General features: G+C 42.2%; 2 protein-coding genes across 4 annotated transcripts in view; both read left to right on the top strand.

Moving 5' to 3' along the window:
• The first annotated feature begins 614 nt into the window (after positions 1-614).
• On the top strand, positions 615-9,624 carry hdx (highly divergent homeobox). Of its 3 annotated transcripts, none has more exons than XM_050042866.1 (11): positions 615-2,114; positions 3,479-3,666; positions 4,040-4,186; positions 4,439-5,626; positions 5,904-5,960; positions 6,127-6,273; positions 7,010-7,208; positions 7,300-7,376; positions 8,584-8,691; positions 8,883-9,005; positions 9,115-9,624. In XM_050042866.1, the coding sequence occupies exons 2-11, from the start codon at positions 3,577-3,579 to the stop codon at positions 9,370-9,372; spliced, it is 2,394 nt and encodes a 797-aa protein (XP_049898823.1). In that variant the 5' UTR covers positions 615-2,114; positions 3,479-3,576; the 3' UTR covers positions 9,373-9,624. The 3 variants fall into 3 exon arrangements, with proteins under 3 accessions (XP_049898823.1, XP_049898825.1, XP_049898822.1); XM_050042865.1 differs by having other exon boundaries at positions 616-2,114; positions 7,300-7,379; XM_050042868.1 differs by lacking the exon at positions 5,904-5,960 and having other exon boundaries at positions 7,300-7,379.
• Positions 9,625-10,965: 1,341 nt separating this feature from the next.
• Positions 10,966-22,395, top strand: part of LOC126389002 (ribosomal protein S6 kinase alpha-6) — a 12,298-nt gene continuing 868 nt past the window's right edge. Inside the window, exons 1-14 of the mRNA XM_050042420.1 lie at positions 10,966-11,323; positions 13,910-13,969; positions 14,073-14,189; positions 14,273-14,354; positions 14,472-14,552; positions 17,826-17,905; positions 18,620-18,726; positions 20,391-20,428; positions 20,722-20,864; positions 20,969-21,039; positions 21,165-21,253; positions 21,491-21,555; positions 21,952-22,054; positions 22,238-22,362. Coding sequence (XP_049898377.1) covers positions 11,297-11,323; positions 13,910-13,969; positions 14,073-14,189; positions 14,273-14,354; positions 14,472-14,552; positions 17,826-17,905; positions 18,620-18,726; positions 20,391-20,428; positions 20,722-20,864; positions 20,969-21,039; positions 21,165-21,253; positions 21,491-21,555; positions 21,952-22,054; positions 22,238-22,362 — 1,188 coding nt within the window. The 5' untranslated portion in view covers positions 10,966-11,296. The remainder of the gene's footprint in view (positions 11,324-13,909; positions 13,970-14,072; positions 14,190-14,272; positions 14,355-14,471; positions 14,553-17,825; positions 17,906-18,619; positions 18,727-20,390; positions 20,429-20,721; positions 20,865-20,968; positions 21,040-21,164; positions 21,254-21,490; positions 21,556-21,951; positions 22,055-22,237; positions 22,363-22,395) is intronic.

Below are 22,395 nucleotides of genomic sequence, written 5' to 3'. Positions count from 1 at the left end.
AGGTGACGTCATGGATTGGAGCAGCATCCCCCCTCAACACACACCACCACCACCCAACTCACTTCAAATATATATGTATAGATAGATAGATAGTTGGATACCTCAAAATGAAACAAAACAAAGGGGAAGATACCAAAGAGCAAACTAGAAAACATTGTTATGGTGAGACTACAACAACCATCAACACCATTTTCAGCAGTGTCTGTATAATTGCCTGTGCAGTTAAGTGTGTAAATAGCTTAATCTGGGAATAATAATAAAGAGAATGAATATGTGACACCCTGTGGTGTAATGATACTTGTAGTTAAACTGAGGAGGAAGAGGGTATACTCTCCTATATAATCCAGTAACTTTTTGGCTGATAGGTGGGTATGCTATAGGCCCTAAACAGCCAGAAAAAGAGGAGTGTGTACCCGGTATACCTGTGTATACCCTCCACTACAGCGCTGGTGACCCCTACCAAAAAAGTAAGCATACACAAACACAGACACACATATATAGGAACAGATCACAAAACACACTGATTATATATTAAAATGACTTTATTTCTTTTACACGGAAAAAAACAGACAAAACAAATTTGTTTCAAAGTGCAGGATGCCATGTAGCTCCTTCAAACAGACAGGGCTGCTCCACGAAGTAATAATAATGATGTACAATGTTCTTCAAATGAAAATATAGTTGTGTTTATGTTATTGGCAAGGTAACTCAGAAATGATTTTTTGTTTTAACCTGGTTAAAAAAAGAAAACATTTATTATAATAGTTTGAATTGCTGTCGCCAAATTCTTTATTCATGCTCTGTGTCTTTCTGTCTTCCTAATATATTTTGTTTACTTTAACCTTTATTTAACCAGGTTAGTCCCACTGAGATGGGGGATCTCTTTTTCGTGGGAGACTTTGCCAAGACAGCAGTGATACAGTCACATAGTTACAGTTGACAATAATTAGAAAAACATGAACAAACACTCATACAATCAGATAAAACATTCACAGACCGAAAGCCAGGACTCCAAAGATTCCACTCTCTCTTTAAAATCAGTCAAAGGAATCAGTGCGTGTAAATGTAGTTCAGACTGAAGCTTGTTCGAAACATTAGGAGCTGAAAACCTAAAAGATTTCTTTCCTAATTCAGACCTTATCTTTGGAACAACCAGTTTCAGAATGTAAATGAAGAGGAAAAACCACACCCAACACATAAAAAACTCAAACCTCAAGAGCTCACATCCACACAAGGGACTGTCTCAGCTGCCATTTTGGAGAGTATAAAGTATAAAACTAATAAACTGCCAGTAAGCTATCAGGCTGTAATAAGACAGTACCTAAATCAGCTGTAATTGCTGAAGGTGCAGTATACCTTACTTAAGGATGACAGATGACTTTGAATTATTTTTCTAAAACATCTGTCATACTTTCTATCATTTGATTATTAATATGAAAAAGTAATACAATTGTTATTTGTGTGACTAAAGTTAAGTGCAGTATTGCCAAAGCATGTTGTACAAAGTTTACAGTGTATGTAAATGTAAATGTAATGTAAACCTGTAATTTCAAAAATGCTTATTTTAACATTTACCTTTGAAATAGAAACAAAACCATCACTAATAAACAGCCTTTTCCTGTCATCATTACATCTAATAATAGATGAAAAGTTAGAGACTGAAATCTAAACACATCATTTGCTGTCTGATTAAACAGTGACATGTTTTATAGCCTGCAGTGATACAGTCCACTTAAACATCTTCAGGGTTTGCTGTACATCCAAGCACAGCTTTAACTAAACTACAAACACTTTAATGATAGTTTGGCATGTTGAGGTGATGAGGACACAGACCATTTCCCATCCAAACTTTGAGCTGCTTCCATGTCTGTGACCTCCTCCTCCAGCAGCCCACTGAACAAAGTCAATGGTGGGCGGGACCACGGTGCTCAGTTTTCAGCCCTTTCCGAATGTCACAGCGATGATCTTGAGCTCCCATTGGCTCCTGTCTGCCGCTACGTCACAATCATGATTAGAATTGATGATCGGACGTTCTGATTTCATTGTCTAGCAAAGGGGACTGGTGAAGAAATCTGCTGAATTTGAACGTCCGTCTGATTTTGACATTAAAAATGGTAAGTAGGCAAAGTGGTTCTACTTTTCGCTAAGGGGTACCGCGACTCGTTTCTGGTTCGTATCCGCTCGCGGGCAGGGTCAGCGAGAAGGACCATGCCAGGGTCGGGAAATCACAGATTTGAAGGAAAAGTTTAGCTGCAGCTATCCATGGGGAAAGCTATGCTAATGCTAGCTAACGCTGGGCTGGCTCAGACATGGCCGCTCGGGCCTGCAAGCTAACGTGTGCTGTTTGTATGGCCATTGTGGTGATGTCGGCGCTTACCCGTCTTGTTTACTGTCTGGCTCGCTGGCGTAAAGTTATGGCATGTTGTTCCCGTGTGGGGATAGTGTTTGTGAATCCCCAGGCTGTTGCCTCGGTGGCATACTAATCTGACGTGCCCACAATTTGTTCGCTAATTCGCTCCGTAATGTTTCCATATTGACTGTAGCCATGCGCAGTCAGCCTGCCAAAATAAACCTGCTGGATGCTTATTGGTCGCACAACATTCCCGTATGTAACGTTTCTGTCTTTATCAAACCACTACTGACTACTAACTACTGTATTTACAACTTATCCCAGAGTTTTCAGCTCTCTGGAAGTGCTGTGTTGTTACTTTATCAGAGCTGGTTGCTGCTTTTCTCTTTTCTCCGACGTTTATTGTAGGGTGCAAACGCAACACACATTAACAACAGTGTATCCCATAAATGAATATTGCTATGTGTGTGGCACTTTGAAAGATAAAAGCAAGCTGTGTTCACAAAAAGCAAATTATTTAACGTCGTATATCACTGTGTCTGTATTGTTTGTACACGCAGGCATGTTAAAACTGAATTATGTCATCAAAAAGCTTCAATAAACAACATTTGAAGTTGAAATATTAACTTGAATAGGCTTGTGATACATTATTATGTTATTGTTATTAATATTATTATTATACTATTTCGTTTTTTTTGCTGAAAAGACTAGTATAACTTGTAATTAATATGTGTGTAATTGTGACTATGGTTAATGCAAGTGCACAATGGTTTTCAGTAGCTGATTAGAACAATAACTTGTAGACACATTATATTAGCTTGATTGATGGTGTTATTGATGCTACACCGCGGCTTCTCATAGCCTATTATTTTATGACTGACAGTGGGTTGTATATTTTACAGCCTTACAATGCTTGATGTAATCTGTAATGTATTATATGACAAAGTGTTGACTGGTTGTCTACAACTTGATGGAAGTGAGTTTTTCAATCTCGATCCAGAAAAGATTGTTCGTCTGTTGTTGGTATTAGTACAGATTCATGCTCATAATGACATAGGTTGAGTTGGTATTGTTTCATACTCTTTTTATTCACGCTCTTAAGCAAAGTCTGCCTTGCTGTCTCCTCAGCCTCATTACCCAGCAGTGTGACAGGTGCACTGAGACACACGATGAGTACAATCAAAACGGCGCAAATCTAGAAACATGGAGGTTTTGCTGTGATCTGCATGGCTGCCCCGTTCCCCTCCAGTATCAGAATGGAGTTCCCCTCCAGTAGCAGAATGGATGCATGGTCACAGAGGCGTGGCCTGCAGACTGTGAGTATATCAAGAATTGTATTCCAGTATGAGCGAGGGGGGGCAAAGATGACATGACTTGAAATCTGACAGATTGAAAACAAAATACAGGGATGACTGCTGCAGTTGTAATCTTGAGACTATGACGCTCTCAGGGGATTGAATTGTGTCATAGTTGATGCATTTGCTTAATAAATGTTTAACAAAAAAGTATTAAACAAAACCCCTGATACTGCAGTCCATTATAGAGGAAATTGCACAAGTGTCATGAACTTTAAGTTAGCTCTTACCGCATTATCTCTTTAAACTAATCATCTACCACAATCTGTCACTGAGCTCTTCCTGTGTAATACAAAGTTTTGGGGTGTTCTTTATCTTTGTGATTGTCTATCAGATGAACCTGCGGTCAGTCTTTACAGCTGAGCAGCAGAGGATCCTGGAACGTTTCTATGATAATGGGATGACCAATCAGAGCAAGGCTTGCTTCCAGCTAATACTGCAGTGTGCTCAGGAAGCCAAACTGGACTTCAGTGTGGTCCGGGTAGGCCCATAAAATGTCCTTGTGTGTTTGTGAATGAGCGAGAGTGAGGCAGAACTCTTTCCTTTGATTTGTGTTGCACCTTTAGTGGGGGCAAGTAATTGAGACGGCGAGTCTCGTCTCTTCCCCGTGAGTTCTCCATCTAATGCCGAGTCATGAATTATTATCCTCACTTTGTTGAATTAGTCCCTGTAGTGCGTTGCAGAATGTGTGTTTTAAGTGATGTTACTGAACTGATTGCTCTTCTCCCCGCAGACATGGGTTGGCAACAAAAGACGTAAGCTCGCCTCCAGGGTAGAACAGAATGGAGGCATGTCTCACTCCTTATCCAGTCACGGACTCGCCGGGGGAATACTCTCCAATCACTCATTACCCGGAGGTTCACTGTCCAATCACAGCCTGGCGGCGGGGGCACTGCTTCCTGCTGAACTGGCTGCGGCGCGGAACATCCAGAATCGCGTGCACCTTCTCCCACCATCCTCGTCCTTCCCTTCTTTCTCGTCAACATCTTCCTCCCCTTCCTCCTCCTCTCCCCACAGCAGCGGAAGCAACAACAACAACAACAATAACGACGTCATACTGACCGGGATTTACTCTCTCAACTCCGTCCCTCGCTCCCGACCGAGACCCACAGCCCCCCCATCTCAGTCAGACTCTGAGCTTTCTGCGCACACATCCTCATCTCTGATCAACCGGGCCCTGCAGAGCCGAAACAGCTCCACCACCTCACCCCTCAACTCCAAGCTTGTCTCACTCTCTCAAAACCTCCCACCCCTCACATCTGCCTCAGGGCCTTTAGTCTACACTGCAGTCAGGAAGGGAACGTTATCCCTCGGAGAGGCAGGGGTAAGTGCAGGAGCAGGGGTGGTACCTCACAGCTGGACTCGGCAGTACGGTACAGCGCAAACCCGCCCTTGGTCCTCCTCCCCACAGTCCCAAACTCAACCTCAATCCAGACCTCACTCCAACCCCCAACCTCAACCACCTGCTCCTCAGAAGACTCGGGTCTCCCTCCCGGTACAGAACTCTGGTCCCTCCTCTGAACAGACACCTCGTATCCAGCAGGTCTTCACCTTGTCAGAAAGAGGCGAGGGAGAAAGACTTAGGTCAAGTCATGTGTCTACGCGGAAAAGCCAGGAGAGTCATAGGCCTGCGCCCTATGTTCTGGATGCCAGTCAGAACTTCTCCATCGCCATGGAAACTGGAGATGAAGAAGATGAGTGGCAAAGGGAAGAGGAGTTGGCAAATTTGGCCGCGCAAACACACATCCAGAGGGAGCAGACGTCAGCTAGCCCAACCCCGGCTGAAGTGTCGGTGTTGAGGGGAAGCCACACACCTCCTATGACTAGCTCCAGACCCACACTGCTTCACAGCAACACACCTCTTCAGGGCAGCTACTCCGTCACAGCACAGACCTCACTTACAGGGGAATCCAGCTCACAGGTAGGTGATAAGCAAATCTGCATTTCCTAGGTTAGCAATGACCGGCCCTGCTCTACCTTAGTCTGCTTCCAATGGGCTTTTCCCTGACATTCTTACCCTAATCATAACCCATCTCACTCCTCTTGCCCTAACCTAACGAACCCAAGCAATGAGGGCAACGAGCACTAGCCAGTCAGAGGGAGAGTAGGGCAGGTCTTTGCAGGTACTGATGTTGTTACTGCTTTCCTTCAAAGTGAATTGAAAGACTTAACCTGACTGTGTCTGTCTCTGTTTGCAGACTTTAGTCAGTGTGTCTGCTGCCCCCTGGGTTATCAGCAACTCCAGAAAGAGAACAGTTAGTACTTTTTTGTCACTTTAAACACAATATTGTGAATATATTATATAGGAAAAAACATTAAAGGGTAACAGGTTTATTGTATTGTCATTACACTCTTACACTGATGTTGTCTGGTATGTAATAAAGCTAGTGTGAGACAGGTCTAACAGGTGTGTGTTTTCAGCTGCAGGATCGGACCCAGTTCAGCGACGGGGATCTCATCCAACTGAAGCGCTACTGGGACCGAGGCATGACCAGCCTGGGCTCAGTCTGCAGGGAAAAGATCACAGCTGCAGCGAACCAACTCAATGTAGACACTGAAATAGTCAAGGTAACCAACTCCACAGGTTAAGCTTTCGTTTTGAATACTCCCAGTGTTGAACAAATACAGAGAAATCTAGAAAAGTTTGGGTTCCCTCCTGGCATAACATTTTTGCTGTGTCCTTGAAGCTGTGAATTGTTGTGTAGACCTCGAGAGCTGTGAGCCTTATTCACACTGTCTGGCCACTTGTCTATGACATTTAGTGAAAACAAGACTATTTTACTTGTCTGAACTTTAGTGGGCTAGAAGAAAACAGGGAAGAGCAACTGTTCTAGGTCAGAGAAGTTTTCTAACTAACTTACTCAAAGTTGTGTAAAAGTCATGCCGTTATATATCAGGGCCACAGCAGGAATGCTGATGGACTAAATATAGGGTCGCAGTCCTGACACACACATGACCCACTGCCATCTCACTTACTGGGATATTTATTGCAAGGAAGAAAAATCTATGTAGAGAAACACTATGTCACTGTCAGGATAATCTTCATATCATAGCAATAGTTAAACATCTACTTAAAACTTATTTAATTAAGGCTTAATGTAACTATCATTGGTGATTTTTTTTGTCCTGACTTAAAGTCGAAATAGACGACTTTACAACTTTGCCTCTCCAGTGTTTCCAGGTGGTATTATTGTTGGACACTTCATTTTGAAGTGCTGATTTATATCCTTAAAATTTAGTTGAACATTTTTCTTCCACGTCTGTGACACTTACCACATTGTCTTTTGTGTTTTCCACTCGGCAGACATGGATCAGTAACAGGCGGAGGAAGTACCGTCTGATGGGTATTGAAATCCCTCCACCCAAAGGTGGGCCTGCTGTATTCTCAACCTCATCTCCAGGAAACGAATCTCCGGTGGCCCTCAGCCCCGACGAGGAGGGGCTCAGAACGCCCGAACTCGGAGATGACTTGAATGATGAGGGCTCTCTCTGCCTGTCTGAAGGTTAGGCTGCTGTCTGATACAACACACACACAAACACCTGAGTCAGTATAAACTGTGTGTCTCAGCATTCATGCGGTGTTCTGGCTTCTAGATGGCACCATCGACTCACAACACAGAGACGGAGAGGATGGAATAGATATGTCCACTGCTGCTCCACTGGCCAATAATGTGGTACTTCATTATTTCTTTGAAATTACTGTACAGCCTCATTAGATTTAGCCACTTAGGAATGGGTGCTGATCGCAAAATAGTCCATACTCCAGTGTGATAAAATGTATGAGGGCTAGTGTCATCTATTTCTGTTTTTCAGTCCCAAGTCCTGTGTCAAATATCTTTTTTTTATCACGTTTAGTCAAACTGTTTGGGATTTTTTTGTTTTATCTTAGAGAGAAAACCATAACTGTTTTAGTTTAGTTTTATTCAATGCAAACTGTTGATAGTTTAGTGTTTTGAGTGATCAAATTATATTGAACATTTCAGTGATTGTAGTCCAGCGAAATCCAATAATTTGTCTTTTTTAGACAGCATTTCACATAAGATTGTATCCTATCAGTGTCTGATGGAAAACACAAGTTAAATGATTAAGAATGCAGCTTTGCAGGAAGTGCCTGGTCTAGTGGTCTGATGGTATCAGTTAAAAGGATTCATCCAATATGGACCCAAATATCACTGCGATTCTTTCTCCCAAGCCATGTTTCTGTCATTATTGACTTTAACCTAAATCAATTCTATGCAGGATTTCCCTATAAAACAATATATAGACTCATACAGAAGTAATCCCTCTCAATAATGACCTATGAGCCAATCAGTGTGTGGCAGTGTGTGTATTTATCTGCAGAGACTCTGCCTGTATTTTCTTACTTTCTTCTTATTTTCTGTGTTCGGGACGTTTATGGGTGTGTACCCCCACAGTGCTCAGGTGAGGCCAGGGCTTTATAAACAGGTAGTAGCAAGGTCAGACCGTAAACAGCAGGCATCCAAGAGACACAGCGGCAAAACAAAATGCAAAGATAGCAAGGTGAAACGCCAGACCAGTTTAGTATTTCATGGTTAGTGTGAGCTAAATCACTATTATCCTTACAGCACTTTTTGAGACAACACAGTTGCCACTGCATTCTACAAACAAGACTCAGTAAAAGACTTGTTTTTCCTTTACACAAGAGTATGATTTGTTTCTTAGAGAAAACTAATCAACATATATGTAGCGCCTTTCTTCCAAAACTGCAATACAAAATTTACATAATACATAATACATAATACTGTCAATTACAGAAATAGAACCTAAGGAATAAAACCAATAGCAGATAATAGCCACCATAAGACTTACACGTTTCATAATAATTTGATCTAATCTGTTTGGGGTTTTTTTAAACAGAAGATCGAAGTAATCGATGAGGACGAGGAAGACGAATATGACGATGATGATGGCGGTGACTTATTGGCTTCAGACCGAGAGCAAATGCAGAGCCTGCTGGAATTCAAGGTGAAGACACACACGCACACACACAAGACTATGGCAGTTTGACCAAGTGTAATCTGATGGCTGCAGTTACAATCCTTCCGTTTTACTGTTGAATGAAAATTGGTGTGATGCTAAGATAAAATCATTGTAACTCACAAAGACCTCAAGCAGTGAATTAACTTTTTGCATTTCTTTGAATCCATCTGTCACAGCACGAGGAAGTGCAGTTCTTAGAGATAGAGCTAGAGAACCAAAAACAAAAATACGACGAGCTTGCAAGCTTCACGAAGAGCCTGCTTAGCGCTGTGAGGAACAATGACCTGGAGAGACAGCAGGTACAGTCACATTCATGTTTACACACTGACAGGATCCAGTACAACATCAGCTTGAAGTGAAACACATTTCTCACCTTTACTCTGCTGTTGTGTGTGTGTGTGTGTTAAGGAACTCATGGCGAGTCTACCTCAGCCTTCAGACCAGGACTGGGACATGACTGTGGAGAGAGGAACACAGCCTGCAGACACATCCTCCAATCACAACGGCTCCCCAGCAAGTGTTGCGAGCAGTGCGGAGCCTCCACCCACCCCGGCGGACGAAGAAGTCCCACTGGTCACCATGAACAAAGACGATACAGCAACTGAAGTTACTGAGCCCTCTGCATCAGAGGAGCAACTGCAGGAGGCAGTTACAGAACAAAAGTGACTATCTCATGTACATCAGCTCACATCCACTCATACAGATGTTTCCATAAGCCACACAGAAGCTGGTCTTAGACTACATGGACTATACGGTGTTACATTTACACAAACACTCTGGTAAACTCATGCTCCACGCCTAGTGCCTGTGGATTGATGCTTCACTACGACTGTTGGGCTGACAAATGCCTTTTTTACTGCATATCATTCGCCTTGCTCTGGACCAGTCCAGAGAGAACAATAAACGACCTCTAACTTATCTATGTGGCTTTGTGTTTTAGTGACAGAAGTGACACTTCCCTTATATATCAGCTCATCCTAAATGAAAGAAAAAAAGACTGCAGATATTTTTAAAGCCTTAACTGTAAAAAGAATTAAGTTGACACACACCACTGGCTGATCTTTTTTGTAGATTGCACAAGCAGACAAGAACATTGCAGCTATTAAATTGCTCTAACAACATGATTCTTATACAATAACTCAGATCATGGCTGGATTACTGAAAGAGCCTGTCGGGCACAGGCTCAGGGGCCCAAAGTGTCAGGTGGCCCTTTGGCCTTCACCTTCTAAATGTCGCAAACTAACACGTACTGACAAGGAAAATGCTCAAAATGACCACGGAGAGATGCAAAGGCACTGCAAAGAGACACAAATTAACTACAAAACAAAGAGACACACGACAATCACAAGATTACAAATTGCCTTATAGAGAAACAAAACGGCCACAGAAATGCAACCACGAAGGGACACAAAATGACCCCAAAGCAACACATAACAACCATTACAATACACATACTTACCTTAAAGAGACGCAAAACGACTACAGAAAGACACAAAACCTTTAAAAACATGCACAAGAACTTCAAAGAGACGCAAAACCACCATAAAGTCTGCACGTCTCGCTCATATGAAGGAGAGGTGATGGGGCCTTTTGCATATCTGTGCATAGGGGCCCATTGTCCCAGAGTCCGCCAGTGACTCTGATGGCACTCACTGGGCTTATTCTCATATGTGAGGTGAAATATTTGAACTTAAACCTGTCCTTCAACCTCAAGGTTATGTCCATTGTGACCTTACTGTCATATTTTGAACAAAGCAGCACAGACTGTCCAGTGTTGATTGTCAGTAATAGTTGCCAGATGAGATTAAAATGTGTTTTAAACTATAAATTGTGATGTAGCATAAACAATTGTTGACATACAGTGTATATGACATTACCTCCCAACACAAAGACTTAGTGCCTGTGAGTGGGAGAGACAAAGCTGGAGGGAAAGTGGATGAGCTTTAAGCCTCTTATTTCCACTTGGACCAGGGATGGACGGGCTTATGAAACAGTGGCTTTAAAACATTCAACTTACACCTCTTTAAGATCAGAGGCTTAGATTTACGCCTCGCCAAAAGAGGTGTCTGTTTTGCTCCCTAATTTTATCCTGCGTCAACCCGTAAATTAAACTCCATGTGACTTGTTTCCAGTCGCCAGCAAATGGTTCATCACCCGGATGCATGTATGTCACACGCAGCATGTCATCCAGCATCAAGACCCCCCCCACGCCACCACGTCCTCTCTCCCTCCTCTCTATCTCGAGATCCGTTGCTTTGGTTTGGACGGGGGGAAATCCTTAACTGAATTGCGTCATAAATACGTCAATAAACTCTCATTCACTGACGATCAGGTACCACGATAGCCGCCATATTCGCATCCATGGCAGGGTAGCGGTGCTCTCGGCGAGCGTATGGTCCAGTCATCGGCATCAACTGTTCACCGCACCGACCCCCCGATCCCATCCCGATAGCGGTGCGCAGCCACACAGCTTGGATCTGATCATCAAAGCAGAACAGCCGGACTTCCACAGAGGGGAAGACATGCAACGTGGAGCGGGGGTCTAGGTAGACTAGGATGCCTTAGACTTAGAGAGGAATCCTGGCATAAGATGGAGGTAAACAGCGTTAGTAGTGAGGTGAGTTGATAAATGCGTGCCTTGCGTATTAATTCGCTTAACATTGTTTTCGGCTTGTGCTGTCCCGTTAAGTTAGCTTGCCCTGCGAGCCTGGGTAGAGCTTAAATTCGCGTCACGACCTGCAGCGCACCGTGATGCATGCTAACACGCTAGCTAATGCTAACAGCTGGTTTAGATGTTTATTTTTGTTGCACTGTCCGGATTTGTTACTTTAATAGCTGCTCGTCCGGGCTTTCGCGACCGCTTGTTATTCCACACAGAGGACGGACTCTTAACCCAATGACACATGACCTCCTCTTAGCTTTTGTTGTTATTTACACTTCTCCAGAGGAGTTTGCCTCATAGCTAGCTTAGCGCATGTAGCATTAGCATGTAGTTAGCATGCTAGCTGACAGCTTGCAGGCTTGAAACTTGAGGACAAGTTTTTATTCAGCCTTCACCGTCTTGTTAACGAGGAGCTGGTAAAGTGTTTTAATGTTTCTGCAGCAAAGTTATAGACTATTTCAGCAACGTTTAATTTATTTAAAGTTTAGCACTAGCTGGGTTAAATGTGCTCGGACGTCTTCTCAAGTGAGGGCTGGCTTGTCAGCAGCACAAGTGAATTAGTAATGCTGTTATTGGCTTTAACTCCTGGTGTGTAAGCTACTTAATAATAACTCATAATGTGATAAAACTATTCATCTATCCAGCTGATGGTATATTAAGTGCATTAGCAGAGTGAAGCTGTGATTAAACATTACCGCTACATACTCTTTCCACCAGCTCATAACAACAGGGATCTCTTAATGGAATATAAACCCTTGTATTAATTATGGGCTAATTTATCATCTTAAGTCATTAAATGAAACCAGTGATACCTTTTTAAAGACTGTTCTGAATGCTGTGTTGTGACATCTGTGGACAGGTTTGCTTTCACAAGGGCCCCACAATGAGATCTCTTTTTTTCTGAGCAGCAAAGCCAACCTGACATCCTAAACCTTTCCATCTCTGGCATTCTTTGCAGTCTTTAACACCTACAGTCCAGAACTGTCTGTCTGACTGCTGTGACTGTTTTAAAGCCAGCTGAAAGCTATTGCAACATACACTTTTGACCCAGGCCGTTCTTTGTTGAGCTTAACTCCCCTCCTGTGATAGTTTGGTAGACTTCTGCCACAGCATTTGTACTCTTTTTGGCAATCTGTTGAAGGAGCTCAGTTTATGTAGGGGGCATGGAAACATTGAATAATTCATTAACTGTTATGCCCCAAATACTACTGTGTTTGAAAAAGTCTTTCCGACTCATGCAACAAATAAGCACCTTAATCTGCTGTTTGCTGCACATTTGAAAGCTGCCAAGATAACAGCGGCACATGAGTTAATATTAGGTGTTAATGCACTTTGTATCAGTATGCCTTTGAAGATGATATGTAATCAAAGTGCTGCATGCCAGCGGTATCAGTGATTGTGAGATGATATTATGTATGGCTGTCAGACTTCTTTTCAAATGGCTGAAAAAGGCTCGCTTGGTTGTGCTGCAAGTGTAGGCTGCACTCTGTTACAAGCCGTGATGATCCACAGCAAAGGTGGGAGTGAAAATGTATGTGTGAATTATGACACAAGCACTGCCCTGGCTTTTGGCTAGCCTGGATGTTATACTTCAGAGATGCACCAAGGCTTACATTTTGACATTTTTTTTCCGTGTTAGATCTTGCTCCTTAGTGTACATTTTGACTGATCTGAATGTTTATGTTGTTAATGTTATTCTGTAGTGTTAAAATATTGGTTTGTTGGCCTCTGTTCTGTGGATGTACGTGAGTGTATGTTGGTGGCTCCACCCACTGAGTGGGTTTGCGTAGCGCTATGACTCATCCCCCCTCTTCAGAGGCTTGATGGAATTCAACACACAAACACACTGGACTGAATACATCATGCAGGCTGAGCTTCAGCACAGAATTGAAATATGCAGACCTGGTTAATGTTACAGCGGTCAGTTTATTGTCTGATTTACTTGCGGATGCTGAAATATCTGACATTCCTCTGCTGACAATATCACAGTGTATGGCTATTTGAACCAACAAAAGAGAGGCATGAATCAGGCTCCTAAATGTAACTGTGAGTAGAACAAAGCATGTCTATCTGTGGTCTTGGAAAAAAAAAATAAAAAGCATCTTGCCACTTCCATCAGCCCGAAGCCCTAAAAGGGCTAGGACCCCAGTTTGTCCTCAAGAGGGTGAATGCTGACTACAGCCGCAGCAAACATTAGACTCTCAGAGCCAGTCAGACATGTTGTTTTTGCTCTGGCTGGGGATTAAGCTAGAATGCTAATAATGAGGGGCTTTATAGGGACAGGATGAGAGCTGGACAGCTGGACAGGCTTAGAGTATGGACTCCATACTGTTTGACAACAAATAGAGCTCGAGTTGGAAAAGTGAAAGCGCACTGTTATTGCATGTGACTCACTGATTTCATCTGTTGAGTCTTCCGTCATACATGTGGGCGTGCAGCAGCTGCACTCATAGTCCTGTTCGGCTGAAAACAAGGATGAACAAGCTTTGTGAAAGTGATTACTGTTGCAGACTCTGATGAAATTATTTGGTTTTGCTGCAGGTCAATGGACATGAGATCATGGACGAGCCCATGGAGGAGGGAGAGTCTTTCTCACACTGTGTAAGTAATGATGGGCTTGAGGTCTTTGGGCATACGTGCGTGTATGTAGGATGTCTGATCTGTAGTTTGGTGTGGCGGTCTCATACTGATATTGTTTGTGTAGGATGAAGGGACATATAAAGAGATTCCTATCACCCACCATGTGAAAGAGGGCTGTGAGAAAGCTGATCCGTCTCAGTTTGAACTGCTCAAAGTCCTCGGCCAGGGCTCTTTCGGCAAGGTGAGGAAATGCTGCAGACAAATCAAAGGTTTCCATCAGTCTAGCAGTGTTTTTATCTTTCTAAATTTATCCTGCTCTCTCAGGTATTTCTTGTCAGGAAGATCGTGGGTCCAGATGCTGGTCAGTTATATGCAATGAAAGTTCTAAAAAAGGCATCTTTGAAAGGTAACACAACTTTGTTTTCCATCTGCAAAATACTGCGGCGCAAATCGCCCAGTATGTTCTGTCCTCTGTGTTGAATTTCTCTCTCGCTCACTGTCCCTTCCTGTTTTGTCTCTACAGTCAGGGACAGAGTTCGCACTAAGATGGAAAGAGACATTTTAGTGGAAGTCAATCATCCCTTCATAGTGAAATTGCACTACGGTAAGAGAAAGTCTTATTTACGTAGTGTGCAAGCATTAAAGAAACACTAGTAGTGGGAAAAAATCAATTAAAGGAAAACTTCATTTAAATCTGGACCTTTTTTCCCATGTTTTTGTGTCTAAGCGACTAATTCATAGCCTGGAAATCCAGACCCAAATCTAGAAAGATTTAGGGTCTGGCTATGAGTAATGCAAATGGTCCAACTCGAGGGGTGGCACCAAGCATGCATTTGAAAATATCACTGCACGCAATTCGATAACACTACGACCAATCAGAACAATACACGGGGTGAGGTATCCAGAGCGCTACCAGTGGAGCTAGCTGGTAGATTAGACTCTTGCCGTATCCGGTCGGCAAAACCGCAAAAACATCCGTCTTGCAAAGGAAAGATTCGAACGCCGTCTTCTGTTCCTCTTTTAGAGAAAAAGCCAAGTCTAACTCGTTCATTGTAGCGGCCAAAGCCGTTTCAAACAACTGGTGTTCATCTGTAGCCATCTTGCAATGTTAACTGACTGATTCTGGACTTTGTCATCACAGCGCTGTCGTCATCTGTTTAGCTCGCTGATGTGATTGGTGCAGCTCGGCTCCAACGGCATTGGTAATGAGCATCATTACTGATTGCAAGAGTGACTCGCTGAGCAAATTCAAATTGTGCTCTCGCGAGAACTCTGGATTTCCAGGGTAACTAATTCAAACAACAATTCTTGAAATTGGTCAAGTATTGAGAGAGAGCGGCGAAACAGGCAGCAGTGTAACCACTCGGAGCATGTGCGCACTGTCCAATTATGTCCACTAAAAGAAGTTGTTTTTGCCACTGACAGGATCAGATTGTTATTAAAAGTATCGAACAACATTATGGAAAAGACCCTACAGAGAAATTAAACATTTTCCCTACCTTTTGCTGGTCTGATTGTTAGTGTGTGTGGCCTAGTCTCGCTCAAGAAGAAGTGTCGTTCTGAAATCTTTCAAGAGGTGCCTTGTTACTGGAAAAACAACGGTGGAAACGTTATTGAGAGTTGGAGAAAGGAGGGCTTGGAAGAGGTTGTTGTGGTGGAGCTTAGAACATGTTGTGTCGTGTTATCTTAAATATTTTCAATGTAAGAGCTGAATATTCATCTGATTTCGACAATATGGAAATGTATGAGATCTCAGAACGAGACTTCTTCTTGAGTTAGACTTGGTTTCACGCAATAACAAACAGTCCGGATCAGTGAAAGCCAAGAACAAATGTTTAATTTCTCTGTAGGGATCCATAATGTTTCATTGCTCATAAAAATCTGAGCCTGTCAGTTGCAAAAACAAGCACTTTCAGTGGACGTACATTGATGCTGCCAATGTGCCCTAGAGGTCACATTGCAGCCTGTTTTGCTGCTGCCAGCTGCACTGTTCTTTCTCTCAGTACTGGACCGATTTCAAAAAACATTTTCTCTGTTAGTCACGTAAACACAAAAAACCTGGGAAAATAGAGTTTAGGTTAAAAATACCAAAGTTTCTCTTTTAGTATTGCAATTTTTTTAATCACTGCCTGAATGATTTAAGTTCAGTAGCTTCATTTTAGTCTGCTCTGAGGTCGAGAGAAGTTACAGCTTTTATTGTTGTAATCTGTGAGTAATATGATGACATATCTGGTTAAAAAAAAACAAAGCTGAAGCAAAAAAGCTGAAAATGCCGGATGATCAGAAATTCGCGGGGACACAACCTGCACCCTCACATTTTAAAGCCAGAATATTGAAATACTTAAGGTTTCACACAATTCAAGGAAAAGCAGATCTTGACATGGCTAAAGCTGCATGCAGACTCTGTCATAGGCAGGTATCATATTGTGGTAATATGACCAACATGAGTGCCCATCTTGCCTGATACCATCCAGAGCTAAATGTAGAATTAGCCAAAAGACCTGCAGCTCGCCAACTGACCCTGGAGGGAACATTGAATGAACTACCTAGCTGTTCAGAGAAAGCAAAATGCATCACAAAGTCAATTGCTCATTTTATCTGCAAAGACCTTCATCCATAGAGTGTGGTAGAAAATACAGATTTTCAAAACATGGTTTATACCTTTGACTGATGGTATGTTATATCATCAAGGAAGTTTTTCTCAGAGACAAGACTTCGCCTGCAATATGAGCATTTGTATATTAGTCACTCACCGGTGCTACCTTAATTTCAAGAAGAAAACTGAATTAAAAACATGAATTAAAGAACACAGGGGCCACGTTTAACAATCTCACACAACTCCTGCAGTATAACCCAAAGCAGATTTATCCAGTCGTATGCTCAGTACTTTTTCAAACACATGCATTTAAGCTTTAACATTCTGATTTAAATCACTTCTGTACAAACAGTCTCATGCACGGCTGAGAAGCAAGCTCATACGCAAGTACAACCTCAGGGCACGCTACTTGTAGGCGAAAGTGTTTTTATGTTGTAACGTTTTACCTAAAATGCATGTATTTGGAAAGTACTGAGCGTAAGACAAGATACATGAGACAGTGATTATACTGCACAAGGTGTGTGGGAGTTTGTGAATAGATGCTTTGATATAGTTTCACTGTTGTTACAAGTGGCCCCCAATGACTTCAATTCATCAAGAATGTTCACCTTTTTTGGATTCTCTGTTCAACGTGGAGGCATGCGGGACAAACAAAGCTTTCTTCATAATTTTAATGTAATACGTGGTGAGCAATTGATTTACAAATGGTCATTTTGTGGGTGTAGTATCCCTTTAAATCTCCTATGAGGTTAAGTCAGATGTAAAAGAATCACTAAGCAGAGCTGTACAAGTTGCTCCTGACCATACACAACACATGTATGATTCAACTTTTTCCCATGGTCTTGTGTTAACAAGAGTAGTTAAAAATCCCTTATAAATCACAGTATCAAATAGCACTACTTAAAGATTTGCAATACATAATAACTCATACCCAAGTGTTGTGACAGTATTGAATCTGGAGATAAGCACATCGTCCCAGCCCTAATTTGCAGTATCATTTATCAGAATATTTTGAGGGTTATGACATAATTATTGAGCAGAAAATGGTTCCAAATAGTCAAATTTATTATTAGATCTGTTTTTATACACTACATTGCCGTTATACACATAAAAACAATGATTGAAAACAAAAGGTTCATCATTATCCGTATCATCATCGGTAATGTCATCAAGCTGTTGCTAAGTGAATTATCGTGTTTACTCGTGTCACCCTGACTGTCTCTGTTGAAGTCAGAAACGCGATTAGCTTGCAGGTAATTGACTTGTTTCCTTGTCTCCCAGCCTTTCAGACAGAAGGGAAACTGTATTTAATACTGGACTTTCTCAGGGGAGGGGATGTATTCACTCGCTTATCCAAAGAGGTAAGCTGACGTCCTGTTGCTTTATGTCTCATTATACTTCAAGATTATTTGCAAATGTTCTGTGTGAAAAGAAAAGTGCATATCATTCGAGTATTTAACAGCCCTTTTTTTGAATCGCTAATGTTTTAAACATGTTTGTTAAATTGAACTACACATGCGGCCACAATGTTCTTCTTAAAAGCCCGAAGGAATTGTGATGCTGACAGCTACAAATGGAACAGGTGCAAATTTAGCATGCATAAATGTTTAATTTATTTTATAAGAGCACAAGCCCCGCCAAGTCATTTGTCTCCCCTCTTTTCTGTTTGCTTTTTATTCAAATTATGACTTGAATTCCTCATGGAAACGCGTGTGCTTTTCTTGGAATCTTTATTGGCTTTTAGATCATCGGTTGCTTGTCAGTTAGAGGCTCGGATCAGCTCTTTTCAAATGCTTTCAGGGAACTCAGACAATGTGTGATTGTTCTCTTGATAGACCTTGTGTTGAAAGCGTGTCTCAGAACCAAAGCGTTAGCTGCTGGCAATGTCAAATCAACAGCTTGCTGAGTCGTGTAACTTATTTGAAATGTTGATATTGTGACAATAATGCTACTCTGTTTTCTCTGTTTGTGGTTACTGAAGCTTAATATTGAAGTTGTGTCTTTTTTTTGTTCTTTGCTGCTGAATTTCTCTCCTCTTCTTAGTTCAGAGAGTAAATTTGTCCAGTTCTTATCAGGTTATGTTTACAGAGGAAGATGTGAAATTCTACCTTGCAGAGCTGGCCCTGGCCCTCGACCACCTGCACAGCCTGGGCATAGTTTACAGAGATCTCAAGCCAGAGAAGTATGAATCCTAGACCTCACCTTCACCTTTGACCCCTCACACTCACACCCCATCGTCATCTCTGAACTCCTTCCAACTGTAGAGACACAATTACCACTGATAATTATTGATCTATACATATAAACTGTACAGCTCTGGCCATCCACACCTACTCCTTATTATTTTTAGAAAGTTCATACATTTGTCAGACATGACTGTGATTTAACATTTAAAACTGAAAATGTTTCTATTATTATTTTTCTACTGGGTCATTCGCCATGAATATCTTACGGTTCAAAAACAATGCCCAAGATGAGCTTTTGAACAACAGCAACATTGTTGTCCTTATGTCATAAAGAGAACATTATGCATTATGCAGAATTTATATCTTGCCCATATATTGCATGCATCGAACACAGACATTTAATATCATGTGACAAACAGCTGACTACAATTCATAGACCGTTTGGTTGTCATCATTTAAAAGGAGTGATGTCCAGAATTACTCCTCAGTATTGGAGTCAAAGTGGTGGCATCATTCTGTTCTCTTCAGGATGAATGTGTCGTAGTGTTTTACAGTAGTTGGCAGGCAGCCTCCCCCATATACAGCCAACCCCCTCATCTATGTTCCACTAGTCATTTCAGCCCATAACAACACTGAACAGATGTTATCACACAGACCTGTACCAGCCAACAGGATGTAACATCGCTTGACTTAAGTCCAGACTTTAGCCTGAGTAGTTTCAGAATCTGTGACTGGATGTTTCCAGTGTTGCTTTGAGTGGAGAACTGTGATCTGTTGTTTCTCATGAATAGCAGTCCATTAAATATGTCCAGAACTTAAAGGGATAGTTCAGATTTTTTGAAGTGGGGTTGTATGGTGCTTATCCATAGTCCATAGTTTGGAGAAGCAGGCAGGAGTACTGCCACAGAAGCTAAGCAATGTACTGCTGTGGTCAGGGGCAGCAGCAAGAAGTATTTTAGCCACCTAAAAAGTCAAAATCGGTTTAGATGTGCACTATATTTAGAATATTTTTCTGCTTTACCATGCTGTCACAGTCCTTTTTGCTGGGGAGCTAAGCCGCTATATCCATCTGTGCTACTGCTGCCTTGATTGGTTAGTTTTTTTGTGTTATTGTGTGACTTTGGTGTTTTAAAGCGTGTTGTTCAGATTCACCAAAGTCATTGAGGCAGCAGTAGACCAGTTTTTCCTGTGTTCTACAAGGTACAATTACTGTTTTTGTCAATGAAGTCTGGATGCTTTGATGAGAGCACAGATAACAGCTTCAGCTACCCGTTACAAAGAGCTGCCAGCAGCAAGGTAAAGTGGAGAAAACATTATAAATATAGCGTACACATGAACTGATATTGATTTTTTTAGGTGACTAAAATACATTTTGCTGCTGCCCCCATGCACAACAGGACATAGCTTAGATTTATTGGCAGTACTCCAGCTTACGTCTCCTAATTCAGGGTATGCTGACAGCCATCTACTGTAGGCAATACACTTGCTATGGACGAGTACCTCATACAACCCCACTTCAAAAAATACAAACTGTCACTGTGGGATGAAGAACAAATTTGCAAAAATGTTGTCGACACCAAAGGCATGAGATGACTTAAGTACTGTCATTGTTGTGTTGTTTGAAGCTCACCTCCATGGAAAACCTGTTCTTGTCTTTCAGCATCTTACTTGATGAAGCTGGACACATAAAGTTAACAGGTATGTTTTTGACTTACTGCTAAATAAACATAATGCACATGTAATAACTGACTTTTTTATTGTAAAAATACGAAAGAGTAATTGAATAGTGTGATCTAGTTAATAGCCTGTAATTAAACTGTTTCATATTAAATGTGTCTGCTAAGAATAGATTCATGACCTCCTTAGGCTGACTTTCCTCAGCAGCTATTTTTATGTTTCTTATGCCATCACCTAAAAGAATAAAAGCTCTGTGTGGTGTTATTACTTGCTGCGACTGTCTTACCATTTTGCTTTACATTGCTGTTGTGCAGACTTTGGCTTGAGTAAAGAGTCAGTAGATGCTGATAAGAAGGCGTATTCCTTCTGTGGTACGGTGGAGTATATGGCCCCTGAGGTGGTCAACAGGAGAGGACACACACAGAGTGCGGACTGGTGGTCTCTGGGAGTACTTATGGTACAGAAACTGTCTCTTTTTTGTATTTGCTTTGACGTTTATATGAACTCATTAGGCTGAAAAAATGTTGATTATATTCTGTTTCTTTGATTGTGTGTTTGCAGTTTGAGATGCTAACGGGGACATTACCGTTCCAAGGGAAAGATCGCAATGAGACCATGAACATGATTCTCAAGTGAGTCATTTTGTACAACACTAAAAGTGTGACAGAAGTGAGATAAGTTTGTAAGTACTCATCAGCTGTAGCTTTTCTTTTTGTCCATATTCAGCTATCATTTTCTGCTCTTCTCCCCACTCCAGAGCTAAGTTGGGAATGCCGCAGTTCCTAAGTTTGGAAGCCCAGAGTTTGCTGAGAATGCTGTTTAAACGTAACCCTGCGAACAGACTAGGTAAGGTGCATCGAAGCCGAATGTGTGAGCGCGAACCTGTTACAATGAAAGAAAATGAGGTGTGTTGATCCTCACATTGCGCCACTCGCTTTGCTTGAGCTTGTTAACATTTTGGCATCCACTTAAATCACATGCTGGAAACCCACTGAGAGAAAAATGTGTGAATGTGTTGATCCTCTGAAAACAATAAAAATGAACGTGCCAGGTGAACTGAACCGGAGTGATCTGTGTCTTTAGGGGCCGGACCCGACGGAGTGGAGGAGATCAAACGCCACGCTTTCTTTTCCACCATCGACTGGAATGTGAGCACACACACATCCCTCTCATTTCTCACACGCCCACACTGACACACACACACATGTAACTCTCCAGCTTCTGTTGAGGATTCACACCTAACAAACGGTTGGCTTGGTGAGTTCTGGCCATCAGTCTTGGCCACGCCAACTATGTTTGTGTGTATGTGTGTGTCTGGGCAGAGGGCCAGTTCTCACTGTGTGTGCACTAATAGCCCTGCGTGAGTGTTTAAGAGCCTGCAGGATGCTATTGGCTGGACCGGGATGTAGAGGGATGGGAGCGGGTTAATCTGGGAGGGGTCTTGGCTTCTCTCTCGCATATGTTCACACACTGCAAACAGCCTATGGTGGGGTTCAGTTTTTAACATGTATGTGTGTTTTCTGTACGGTGTATGCCGTCTGCAGAAGCTGTACAGGAGAGAGCTCCAGCCCCCATTCAAGCCCGCAGCAGGTAAACCAGATGACACGTTCTGCTTTGACCCAGAGTTCACCGCTAAAACGCCTAAAGGTAAATCTACACCTACACACACACACATGCTCCGTTCACATGCTTTTGAGCTTAAAAAACAACAGCCACTCCTGCAGCCATGGAAACTGCAACTGAGCGCTGACTACAAGAAATGACTCCAAAATCTAGTGGGTGTCTGTATGTTCATATGACTATATTATGAATTATCTTTTGTATGTTTAGACTCCCCAGGTATCCCTCCCAGTGCTAACGCCCACCAGCTCTTCAAAGGCTTCAGTTTTGTTGCTCCCACCCCGATGGATGAGAACAAGAGCTCCCCGCTGCTCAGCATACTCCCTATAGTACAGGTGAACACACATTATCTCTACTTTTGCAAATGT

This window comes from Epinephelus moara, chromosome 4, assembly GCF_006386435.1.
Source record: "Epinephelus moara isolate mb chromosome 4, YSFRI_EMoa_1.0, whole genome shotgun sequence".
NCBI lineage: Eukaryota > Metazoa > Chordata > Actinopteri > Perciformes > Serranidae > Epinephelus > Epinephelus moara.
The sequence above is the reverse complement of the archived record's forward strand: the minus strand, read 5'-3'. Positions and strand labels throughout refer to the sequence as shown.